The 12,875-nt window shown below is 40.8% G+C and overlaps 1 protein-coding gene across 9 annotated transcripts in view; it reads left to right on the top strand.

Annotated features, from left to right (window-relative positions):
* Window positions 1–6,581: 6,581 nt before the first annotated feature.
* The window catches only part of LOC147106155 (tubby-related protein 3-like), a 204,447-nt gene continuing 198,153 nt past the window's right edge, over window positions 6,582–12,875 (top strand). For 3 of the 9 annotated variants that reach the window (XM_086008999.1, XM_086008996.1, XM_086009000.1), the window contains exon 1: window positions 6,585–8,711. In XM_086008999.1, the coding sequence (XP_085865125.1) occupies window positions 8,692–8,711 (20 nt within the window). In that variant the 5' untranslated portion in view covers window positions 6,585–8,691. Of the gene's footprint in view, window positions 8,712–12,875 lie in introns of all 9 variants that reach the window. The other 6 variants (XM_086009004.1, XM_086009002.1, XM_086008995.1 and 3 more) reach the window with 6 other exon arrangements.

Genomic DNA, 12,875 nt, shown 5'->3' on the forward strand with positions numbered 1-12,875 from the left:
ATGGCTTTGTTCAAGCGTGAGACTTGACGGTGAGTGTCAGCAGCTATTTAACTGCAAGAGATATCAACCAATGCCGAACCTGTACTCTTTTGAAGTTTACAATACAAACAGCAACTTGCATTTATGTAGTGCCTTTAATGTAGTAAAACGTCCCAAGGCGCTTCACGGGAGCATTATCAGATAAACTTTGACATCGAGCCACAGCCGCTAGGACACGTGACTGAAAGCTTGGTCAAAGAGGTAGGTTTTAAGGAGCAACTTAAAGGAAGAGAGAGGTGGAGAAGTTTAAGAAAGGAATTCCAGCGCCTATGGTCTAGGCAGTTGAAAGCAAAGCCATCAATGGTAGAGTGAGGGAAATCAGGGATGTGCTAGAGGCCAGAATTGGAGGAGCATTGAGATCTCGGAGGGCTGGAGGAGGTTACAGAGATGGGGAGGGGCAAGGTCATGGAGGGATTTGAACACAAGGATGAGAATTTTAAAATGGAGGCATTGTCCGACCGGGAGCCAATGTATGTCCGCAAGCACAAAGGTGGTAGGTGAACGGGACTTGGTGCGAGTTAGGAGGCAGGCAGCAGAGTTTTGGATAAGCTCAAGTTTACGGAGGGTGGTAGTTGGGAGACTGGCCAGGATAGTGATCAGGACCAGAAACCCTGGCAATTTTTCACCTTCCTAACCCTGGTACATTGAGGCCAATGGCAGCAATTTCTACCACTAGCTTAGTGAGTGAAGCATTGAATCTAGATCTGTCTTGTATGACATTTGCTGGAAAAATGCACTGAGCCATTGAGGAAGGCTTGATCCCATTTTTATAGAAATGAATTGGTAAACTGGATCTGTCAGAGGCTGCTAACATCAGTCCATGTTTACTGAGAGGACTGAAATAACCTGCTGCCACACCTCTGCGTATAGAATTTTTGAACTGTATGCTGAGAATTGAATGAGACCAGATCTGAGTGTCATGCGCTCTTGTAGTATCTCCCACCACTGTGGGAAGTGCTCGGCTTCCATCTGGTGCCTCAACATAGCCTAAATTAAAAGCTCGTGAAATTATGGGTGTAAAACCACATATCGGCACATGCCCTCTTCCAGCTTTCATTTGAAACAATCTACAGGTCCAATGTTGGCTGCACTGGGTGGCAACTTATTTCATAGAGAGGTTCCCTCTAGTCTCAAAATCCTGAATTTGATTTAAAACAAATCATTGAGACTTTATCTCCGCTCACTTTTTCTTAAAAAAAACTTTCCTCCTATCTCTTGCTCTTTTCTTACAAAATTGATCTTTGCAAATCTCCAGCCTGTGACCGATATTATTGGTGTATGGGAATTGAATTATCTAGAGAGAGTAGTACAGTGAGTATTAAAAGTTACTACTGGACATCTTACTAAAGTGAAGCAGGAAAAATTGTGTGAAAGAATAGAGTTCTAATAAATTGAAAACCACTATATAACACCTGGCATAACCAATTCCATTGCCCTGTGCAGCAGATATCTGGGAACACATTCAGTCTTGATCAGCAAATATATTTTATATGCAATTGCCAAAGCTTTCTGTACACGTTATTCAGATTTGAAACTAGAGTACTGAAAGACTGCATAAAAAAAATCCAAGAGGCAAAAAGTCCATTTAAGCTCAATCCTCTAATACCCTAATTCACCTGTATCTTGAACAACCCCAATGCTATCGGGAAGAAAGAAGTGCTTCTGATATCTGATAAATACCACACTAGAGACTTGTGACTATTAAAGGCTCCGGTGTTAACGGTAAAGTGGTGGTGCGGATACTATGAATAATTGGATATTTCCCTGCTTGACATGATGTAGCTAGTGGTGTGCTCCAGATAACTGTTGTGGCCCAGTGGCGGAGCCGTGGGGGGGTGCCGTGGGCATAACCCTCACCAGTCACCTTGAGGCTGGCTAATTTTGTCTATCAGGACTCATCCAAAACGGACTATAAATAATTTACTCACTTAACTTAAATTCCCAATCGCAATCCCGTTGAGGTTTTGTGTCTGGCGCAAATGGCAGTGCAGCATCGGAGGATATTGTCATGGCTGTGCTGTGCCAAGTTGGCCAAATCTAGACTTTGACAACCCCCATCACCCAAATTCAACCTTGGCTCTGCCCTGTTGGGACCTCTTTATTTTTGCTATTACAGAAATGATTTGCACATAGGCAAATAGAGATCAAAATTTGCTAATGAGATCAAATTATAAGGAATGGCAAATTGAGGAAGAATCCAGAAGACTGCAAGAAAATGTGGTTGTTAAAAGGGTGGACAGATATATGATAAATATCACAACATATGCAGTTCAATGTAGATAAATGTGAAGCAATACATTTTGTGGAAAAAGAACAATGGAAATAATCTAAAATTCTCAATTAAGTGAAAGAACAGTGAGATCTCAGGGTACAGATAAACAATGTTTAAAAGCAGGATTGCAAAAGGCCATACAATGGGTAAATGGACTTCTGGGTTTTGGATAGAGGTTAATTGAATACAAAAGCAAGGAACTGATGGCCCAGAATTTGCAGTCAGCGGCGAAGTGACAACGATTGTCACTGACCTTGGAGAAAGCGGCCCACAAAGATTTCCCGATCTCTGTGGCGAAAACTTTAGCTTTCTCAACCTTAATTTGATTGTAGCGCTGTCAAAAGGGGATCCCAATGTACAGCAGCAGTGATGTCATCAAGCTGTCTAAGCAGCCAATCATATTGACGAATCCTCACAGACAGCAAACCAGAAAATAAAAAGAATATACTGCAGATGCTGGAAATTTGAAATAAAAACAGAAAATGCTGGAGAAACTCAGCAGGCCAGGCAGCATCTGTGAAGACAGAAACAGAGTTAACGTTTCAGATCGATGAAAAGAACATAAGAACATAAGAAGTAGGAGCAGGAGTAGGCCATACGGCCCCTCGGGCCTGCTCCGCCATTCAATAGGATCATGGCTGATCTGAACCTAGACTCACGTCCACTTCCCTGCCCTCTCCCCGTTACCCCTAATTCCCTTATCTGCTAGGAAAATGTCTATCTCCATTTTTAATTTATTTAATGTTGCAGCTTCCACAGCTCTCTGGGGTAGCAAATTCCATAGATTTACTACCCTCTGAGTGAAGAAGTTTCTCCTCATCTCAGTTTTGAAAGGGCAGCCCCTTATTCTAAGATTATGCCCCCTAGTTCTAATCTCACTCATCAGTGGAAACATCCTCACCCCATCCACCTGATCAAGCCCCCTCACAATCTTATATGTTTCGATAAGATCGCCTCTCATTCTTCTGAACTCCAATGAGTAGAGTCCCAACCTACTCAACCTTTCCTCATGTGTCAACCCCCTCATCTCTGGAATCAACCGAGTGAACCTTCTCTGAACCGCCTCGAGAGCAAGTATATCTTTTCTTAAATATGGAAACCAAAACTGCACGCAGTATTCCAGGTGTGGCCTCACCAATACCCTGTATAACTGCAGCAAGACTTCCCTGTTTTTATACTCCATCCCCCTTGCAATAAAAGCCAAGATTCCATTGGCCTTCCTGATCACCTGCTGCACCTGCATACTAACTTTTTGTGTTTCATGCACCAGGACCCCCAGATCCCTTTGTACTGTAGCACTTTGCAGTTTCTCTCCATTTAAATAATAACTTGCTCTTTGATTTTTTCTGCCAAAGTGCATAACCTCACACTTTCCAACATTATATTGCATCTGCCAAATCTCTGCCCACTCACTTAGCCTGTCTATGTCCTTTTGCAGGTTTTTTATGACCTCCTCACTCACTGCTTTCCCTCCCATCTTTATATCGTCGGCAAACTTGGATATGTTGCACTCGGTCCCTTCCTCCAAATCGTTAAATAGATTGTAAAGAGTTGGGGTCCCAGCACTGACCCCTGCAGAACACCACTAGTTACTGATTGCCAGCCCGAGAATGAACCATTTATCCCAACTCTTTGTTTTCTGTTAGATAGCCAATCTTCCACCCATGCCAGTATATTACCCCCAATCCTGTGATTTTTTATTTTGATCAGTAATCTTTTGTGTGGAACCTTGTCAAATGCCTTTTGGAAGTCCAAATACACTACATCCACTGGTTCCCCTTTATCCACCCTGTATGTTACATCCTCAAAAAATTCGAGCAAATTTGTCAAACATGACTTCATAAAACCATGCTGACTCTGTCCTATTAAATTATGTTTATCCAAATGCTCTGTTACTGTTTCCTTAATAATGGACTCCAACATTTTGCCAACCACAGATGTTAGGCTAACTGGTCTATAGTTTCCAGCTTTTTGTCTACTTCCCTTCTTAAATAAGGGTGTTACATTAGCAGTTTTCCAATCTGCCGGGACCTTTCCTGAGTCCAGGGAGTTCTGGAAAATGATCACCAATGCATCCACAATCCCTACCGCCACTTCTCTCAAGACCCTAGGATGTAGGCCATCAGGTCCGGGGGATTTATCCGCCTTAAGTCCCATTATTTTACTGAGTACCATCTCCTTAGTGATTTTAATCGTGTTTAGCTCCTCCCCCCCCCATTGCCCCCTGTTTGTCCAGTGTTGGGATATTTTTAGTGTCCTCTACTGTAAAGACTGATACAAAATATTTGTTCAGCGTCTTTGCCATCTCCATGTTCCCCACCACTAGTTTCCCGGTCCCATCCTCGAAGGGACCAACGTTCACTTTAGCCACCCTTTTTCTTTTTATATAGCTGTAGAAACTCTTGCTATCTGTTTTTATATTTTTTGCTAGTTTACTTTCATAATCTATCTTCCCTTTCTTAATTAATCTTTTAGTTATTGTTTGCTGGCTTTTAAATGCTTCCCAATCTTCTATCCTCCCACTAGATTTGGCTAATTTATATGCCCTTGTTTTCAGTCGAATACTATCCTTTATTACTTTACTAAGCCACGGATGGCTGTCTTTTCCTTTACTCCCCTTTTTCCTCAGTGGAATATATTTATCTTGAAAGATGTGAAATATCTCCTTGAATGTAGACCACTGCTCTTGTACCGTCTTACACTTTAATCTGTTTTCCCAGTCCACTTTAGTCAATTCTACTCTCATACCTTCAGTCTCCTTTATTTAAGCTTAGTACGCTGGTTTGAGATCCAACTCTCTCACCCTCAAACTGAATTTGGAATTCAACCATATTATGGTCACTCATTCCAAGGGGATCCTTTACTAGGACATTTTTTATTAATCCTGTCTCATTACACAGGACCAGATCTAAGATTGCCTGCCACCTGGTTGGTTCAGTTACATACTGCTCAAGGAACCCGTCCCTAATACACTCTATGAACTATTCCTCAATGCTGCCATGCCCAATTTGATTAGTCCAGTCAATATGAAAGTTAAAATCCCCCATGATTATAGCTGTTCCCTTATTACAAGCCCCAACTATTTCCTGATTTATACTCCGACCAACAGAGTTGCAACTGTTAGGAGTTGATTATCATTCACTGTTTAAAGATTTTATAGAGAGCAAAATAAAGATTGGGACATGCACATGGGGTTAAGGTAGAAGCTGAAATATAAACAAACTTTGTAAAAAAATTAATTGTAAAAATATAGTAATTTTTATCATAATGGAGAAATTTGACATTCCACAAATATAAAATTAGTTTTTCAAGGCCAGAGCATTTGTTCATATACCGTTAAAACCCCAGTTACACCTCTTTCAACAAGGCTTAACTTTTTATGGGGTGCTCAACACTGATATAAGAGTGGAAAAGGAGACGTTTTCGTCAGTTCAGTGATTTCCCTGATTGCCGGCTATGGGGAGTTCCACAGTGCAACCTGTGGCGGAGCAGTGAATGACTGACTGCAACTTCAGGATTTCCGCATTTATTTGCGCATGTGCTAAATCCTGAAGTTACGTTCAGTTTCAGAGGGGTAATGACGGTGAACACTGACTGTTTCGCTGTCATTACCACTGCAAAATCTGGGCCGATGTATCTGTACAAGATATTGGTTAGGTTACAGGTAAAGTAATGTGCGCAGTTTTGGGTAGCCCATTATAGCTACAATATTGGAGCCATGGAAAATATTCAATGTAGATTTACAAGGATGATACCAATGATGAAAGATATAGTTTTTTTTGTCTTAAAATATTCCTGTGGAGTGCCTTGGGACTTTTTACTATGTTAAAGGTGCTATATAAATACAAGTTGATGTTGTTAGACGAAACTGGAAAAACTAGGATTGAATTCACTAGAGCAAAGCAGCTTAAGTGCAATCTAATTGAAATGTTCAAAGTATTGAAAAGGTTTGAGAGAATTAGAAGTGAAAGATTATTTCCACTAGTTTATAAATTGGTAACAAAGGGGCATAAATTTAGCATAGGGGGGGGGGGTTACAAGCATTGTTTTCACAAAACGTTATTAGCATATAGAATGCATTACTTCAAATAGCTAATGAAGGAGAATCAAACAAATAAAAACTTGAAGAGGAAAATTATTATTATGTACTGGGATAGAGTGCAGAAATGAGATTGCAATGGATTAATATGATATAGAGCGAGCACTGGCACAGGTAAGAATAGCCTCATGCTGTGCTGGCATTCCTATGATGTTTTACATTTATTTTTCACATTTCTGTTTATATCCTCTGGTCCAATTATCCTGACTTTGAAGTAATTTATGTCATTTAATATTTCTGAGGTAGGGCAATGTTACAGGGATGGAGGTCTTTGTGATGGAGAGGATATGGGGTCAGATGCTCCACTCGTGGTCGAATAGGCACCATGGTTGCAAACTGGTTCAGCCTGAGACTGTGGTCAGGGAGGGGAATGGAATCCGTGGCCTATATTGGGACATATTTACAGATATAGCAGGGTTGATGGACAATATACAAAAGCTAAAAAAGTGATAATAAAGCAGCGTTAAACAACTAATATTTTATTCGAGATGGGATACAAGATGGGCAGCTTCTGGATACAACATTGCCCAGCCAAAGCCCAGGTAAGAATGCTTTTTGTACTATTGGCTTTTGTTTTCAAAACTATTAGAAGCTTTTTAAAAATATGATCATAGCAAATGATTTATTGTTGCTAAGCTCTCTTCAGACCACCAATTCCAGTGCTTCTGAATCTTTTTTTAGTAGTGGGGTAACACACAGTAAGTGTAAAAATTCATAGGATAATTAGCAGTATATTTTGCTGTGCCATATCATTCACTGTAACCATAGCTGAATGTTAAAACTCTATCATAGAATTACATAGATATTGCAACACGTAAATAGGTTGTTCAGCCCAACCAGTCTGTGTTGATCTTTGTCCTCCACCTGAGTAGTAGCCCTAATTCCATATGCCCCCCTCTCTGTTCCCATATTCCTTTATATTGCCTCCTTCAATCACTAACTCTGGTAGTGCATTCCATGGTCTACCATTCCATTGGAAGCCCATTTCCTTCAACTTTTTCTTCATATTTGTAGTTCCTCATATCAGGCAGCATCCTAGTGAATCTGAAATCTCTCTATTGCCAGTCTTTTCGAAAGTATGCAGTCTAAAAATGCACACAGTATTCCAACAGTGGTCTCACTAAGGTTTTATAAAGATTCACCATTACATCTCAACTTTTATATTCTATATCTCTTGCCATAAAACCCAGTATTTCTTCAGCTTTTAATGAACTGCTTTCTTTTCATCCACATTCTGCAGAAAATAGAACAACACTCTGCTTAGCAACTGTAGTGCTCCCATTGAGTGACAAATAAGCAAATTAAAAGTCAACTATGATAAACTCAGTAACAAAAGTCAGACTCCATCTGGAGTAATGTGTTCAGTTTTGGTCACTGCCCCTCAGTAAAAGGTATATTGGCCTTGGAGGAGGTGCAAAGGATTCACCAGATTTATCCCAGGACTTAAATTATGAGGACAGGTTGCATAAACTTGGTTTGTATTCCCTTGAGTTTATAAGGTTGAGGGGTGATCTAATTGAGGTGTTTAAAATTATAAAGGGATTTGATAGGGTACAGAGGAACGTTAACTCGGTTTCTCTCTCCACGGATGCTGCCTGACCTAATTATTTCCAGCATTTTCTGTTTTGCATCCGTAGTATTTTGCTGTTGAACTATTTCCTCTAGTGGGGGAATCCAGAACAATGGGGCATAATCTTACAATTAAGAGCTAGGCCAGTGAGGAATGAAATCTGGAAGCACTTTTTGGGGTGGATGGTGTTCATAACATTTACCAAACAGGCAGACCCAATTATCAATCCGGGAAGAAGCCAGACAACCTGTGCATTGCTCCCTGCTCGTCCAAATGTCCTAACTGCATGCTCCAGACAAGGTATCGATTGCAGCAGTGCAGTCTGAAAGTTTGCCTACACCTTGGATGGGAGCCGTCACAAGGTGATCGGAATACTGCTGAGCAGATGGCCAGACTTCCACTGGATTGGGCCCATTAACTGCATAAACATCAACGAGGGATTTGGATGATTCCAGGACTTTGGGTGGGGGTTACGTTACTACTAAGAGACTGCTTGAAAACGGGACTTTCATTAGAAAAGCAGCAGGGGTTAACCATGGTTGAATGGGATGACGTGTATCGGTGGGAGAAAGACAGAGGACCAATGGGAATGGTGTTTGTTGGCGGGTGCGTTGCTACGGCCGGGGCTCCCGGAGTGAGTGGAAGTTCAGTGACGGAGCCAGGAGCGGGAGACGGGAGCCGCCGCCAACACCATAGCAACGGCGCCGAAAGATGTCCTATTACAGCGTCAGGTAGGAAAAGAACGACCGGGAAGCAGTGCGGAGGGGGAGTGCTGACTGTGGGTTATTCGGCGCTCACACCAAGTGCCAGCTGCAGCGAGTGTGCACCGTGCTGGACCCCGGGCACTCGCCTCTGTGGTGGGCTGTCGCTGAAGGCTGGCTCTGCATATGTTTAATCAGATGGCATTTTGGGCAAAACCTGTATTTAATCTCCAAATAAGATATGTGGACTTTACAGTGTGTGCAATATTCCAGGCTGTTTGTCGCAAACACACAACAGGAGGCTCTGCGTTTTTTAGGACAAAGTCCTCTTTTGAATAGTGCTGATTTCATTCTCTATTTTTGGTGTCTTTTTTAAAGATTTGTCGATGCATAACTAGCGGGAAAGGCTGAAGATGGGACCTTTTTTCTCTTTTTATTTTCAGTCTATCTTTTGTGTTGCTTTACGACATAAAGTTCATTTGTACAAGACTTTGTAGCACCCGGTATATTGAAAGCAACTGTGTTACATCGTCTCTTGCTGCTCTGCTCACTTTAAAAAGACTTCATTAATAAATCCATTTGCAATAAATCTTTCCGAATCATATTGTATATTATTGAAAATGACAGTCGGTTTTGTGTAGTTTTTTCAACTAGTACAATTTTTTAAGTGATCCAAGAAAGTGGATATCAGGTACAGTTCCTCGTTCAAAGCTATACATTTATTTCAGGTGTCTGGCTCGGTGAGCGAGTGGCTCCTCATTTTGCTAATTCCACGTGTTCAAAAGCTTTTTCAAAGTTAACCGCTTTGTGTACTTTTGGACACTTTCCCGAATTGCGCTCTCCCTGCTGCTATAAATGTAAATTGTTGAATGAGATGTTAAACAATGTACCCCAGTTATAGCTAACTGATACAATTAATGTTAATCTTGTGGCTCTGCTATTCTAAGTAGAGGTATTATTGCAAATTGTAACCCCATTGTACATGTTTAAGACTTAGCGATCCAAATTGTAGAAACAAGGAAATTGAACTATTATTAATTTAGTTTTATGCTGTTTTAAGGGATAAACAGCTGCAGGAACTGTAGTGTATGTACCCGTCTACCTTTAAGAGAACTATTGTATGTAACCGTTCACCTTTAAGAGAACTACTTTAGGTGTGGCACTACTTGTTTGGCTTCTGTATACTGTAATACCGACGGTGACCACACCGGTACATAAGTGTTGTGGCATGATTCCTTGGGCAGATTCGCCCTGACCTTCGAATAGTAAAGACCTGTTTGTTTGTTATTCCTGAAGTCTGTGTCGTTATTAACTGTACAACCCACAGACTTTACAGGAACCTTCAGATGGAGTTATTTTAATTGACAATTCTGTGTGCTGTTATTGTTTAACATTTTCTGTCTGCCAGTTTCTCAAATTAAACTGGAGTTGACCTTTTTTAAATTAAAAAGGTGATGCTTCCGTTTGTAATATTTGCCAGTTAAGAGTTTATTGTGACATTTTGTTATTGTTGCAGACTTTTTACATCATGCATGTATCCCTAGTAATAGCAAGTTATTGTGATGCCATAACCTGGACTGTACAAGATATTAAGTGCACTTCACTTACAAAAAAATCCATTTCTATGTGGCTTTTATATTGCAAGAATAGCAGCTGATGTCACAGTGACCACAAAGCTCCGATGCTTTGTGGAAATCATAAAGCAGCTTAAGACAACACAAGGAAATTAATGCTTACAATCACTAATTGGATGAAATGTGAAATGGCCAGGTTCCTGTTAGCTTCGTCTGAGTAACTCCCCCACAACTGCTCTTGAATTAAAAAGGTTCTGTTGTGCCCAGCAGTGTGATATTGAAAGTTTCTCTCCCAGTGAGGCTGATTGGAGACCTATTGGATCATGCTGCTGGCCAGGACTATGTTTTTCAAATACATTTTCATGAGTGTCCTTATAAACTGAGCATGAGTGGTTATCTTCTTACTTGCTTTGACCAAATTTTCTAAAATGCAGTATATTTTTCAACTGCGCAAATCAGTTGAAAGAATGTATCATTTATTTCCACTGGTATTGCTCTTCGAAAGAGCCGGCGTAGATTCAATGGGTCGAATGGCCGCCTCCTGTGCTATACTATTCTATGATTCTGTGATTTCCCCACATTAGTCTTATATTGTGCATTTGTCTATTATTGTCTACGTCATTGATGCCCAACCTGTGGACCATGGGCTGAATGTGGGCCATTTGTGGATTTCATTCAGTGTGTTGTGGCCTTGCAGTATATGGCCCAAAGAGCAACACTTGGTTTAAATCATTCCTCTCACTGTAGCATTAGAAGCAGTGTGAACCTGATGAACTCGGAGAGAAAATGCAGAGCAATGCAGCAAACTACTGCTGTTCCACTGTTGAGTTACATAGACCGTCATCAAACTATAAGCAGAAGTAAATCAAACTGCTTTATCAGCTGGCATGTGAGCCAGCCAACAAAAGTGCAAATAGAAGACCAAACAGGAACCAGAAATGCTTACTGTCATTGGCTGTTTCACATGCCAGCTGTATGGAAGTCTAAAGAATGCCAAAAAGGGTTTAATACAGCAAGCTGGAATCGGGCAAACAGCATCCAAGTGGACAGTGAAACCGATGCAAGGGCACACTTGAGCACTGTCACAAGCTACATAATGTGTATACAGTTGGGAAAATCTTAGAGCTGATCGAAGGAACTGGTGAGCAGTGATGCATATCAGTGTCAGGTGGTATGAGTATCGGAGTATAGATCTTCTGAAGGAGAAACTGCAACAGTGGAAATGTGAGCAACAGCAGCCTGTTGACCCCAAATGGGCTGTTTGGTGTGAAGTGTGCAGGTGAGCTTGCCTCTGTATAGGCATAATAAACATTAGTGCACTCAAGACTTGAAAGAATTGTCATCTTCAAATACAAAGGGGTACCACCAGTAACTTGTGTATCTCTATATACAGCCCTCTTTCATTTGTTCAATTTCAAGGCTGAATTGTCCAAGTTTTTCCAACCTTATAACAGTCTTCAGATCCTAGAGATCAGCATCATGGCCCTTCTTTGCGCTGTTTCTAGTATTTGGCTGTTTCTCCTGCACTACAGAGGTCAGAACTGAACACATTGCTCAAGGTGTGGCCTGATCTGAGCATATACAGCTTCAAATAGTAACTGTGGACGTTTACTCTACCCATTTCTCTCTCACCCAGCAAACATTTGTTTTCTTCATTGTTGCTGTGTAATGACATTGATGATTTAAAGCTGAAATTTGAGAGCGTAACAGCAGCAGTGTGAAACCTCAGTCCACAACAATTGGTAAGTAAATTGGATTTCCCATGGTGCTGTACATAGCAAGTCAAGGATTACAATTTTTTTTTGTTTTAAGTTTTCTTCATATTCTATCATCCTCATGTGTGTTTCTATTTTTTCCTGATTGTCTTTTTCCTTGTTTCTTTCTTCCTCTTTCTGTGGGAGGTGATGGGTGGTATGACAGGGAATGCAGGCGGTGTTGAGGGATGCAATCACATTTTTTCAGTGCTGGGTATGGAGAAAATCCTCTATTACTTCAGTCGTTCATGTTTTCTGTGTGCACTCCCTGCAATCATCTGAAATGTATGTCTGACTTAACTGCTTGAAGTTTGTTATTTTTGCTTCTGCTTTTGGTGTCATTTGGTCCTCCTAGCCTCTCTTATCCTTGTTCTGCATCACTTCCTTTGCCATTGTCTCATTGCTTCTCTTTCATAGCACCTCCTAAGCAGTGTAGAAGTGAAAAGTATGTGTAGTTTCGAATGAGAAAAATAAAGATATTAAAGCTTACGGAGAATATTGGCTGTTCTCCATTTATGCTTTGATTTATAAATCGAATGTATATTAAAAAGTAAGTGTTGGTTGCAGCATTCTGTCTCAAAAGGCATTGAAAATTCAGGCTCTGTCTATGGCAAAATCCATTTAAAAAAGTGTCAACATTTACCTGCAATACGATAGCAAAATACTGCAGATGTTGGAAATCCGAAATAACAACAGAAAATGCTGGAAAAACTCAGCAGGTCAGGCAACATCCGTGGAGAGAAATTTGAGTTGACATTTTGGGTTGGACCCTTCTTCAAAACTGGAAAGAAAAGAAACTAGATCGGAGGCAGGGCTGCGATCAGACAAAAGAATAAAAGAAACAAAAGAAGTAAAAGAGATTAGAA

Source organism: Somniosus microcephalus, chromosome 16 (genome assembly GCF_052327205.1).
Source record: "Somniosus microcephalus isolate GS21.2 chromosome 16, FLI_Smic_1.0, whole genome shotgun sequence".
Lineage (NCBI taxonomy): Eukaryota > Metazoa > Chordata > Chondrichthyes > Squaliformes > Somniosidae > Somniosus > Somniosus microcephalus.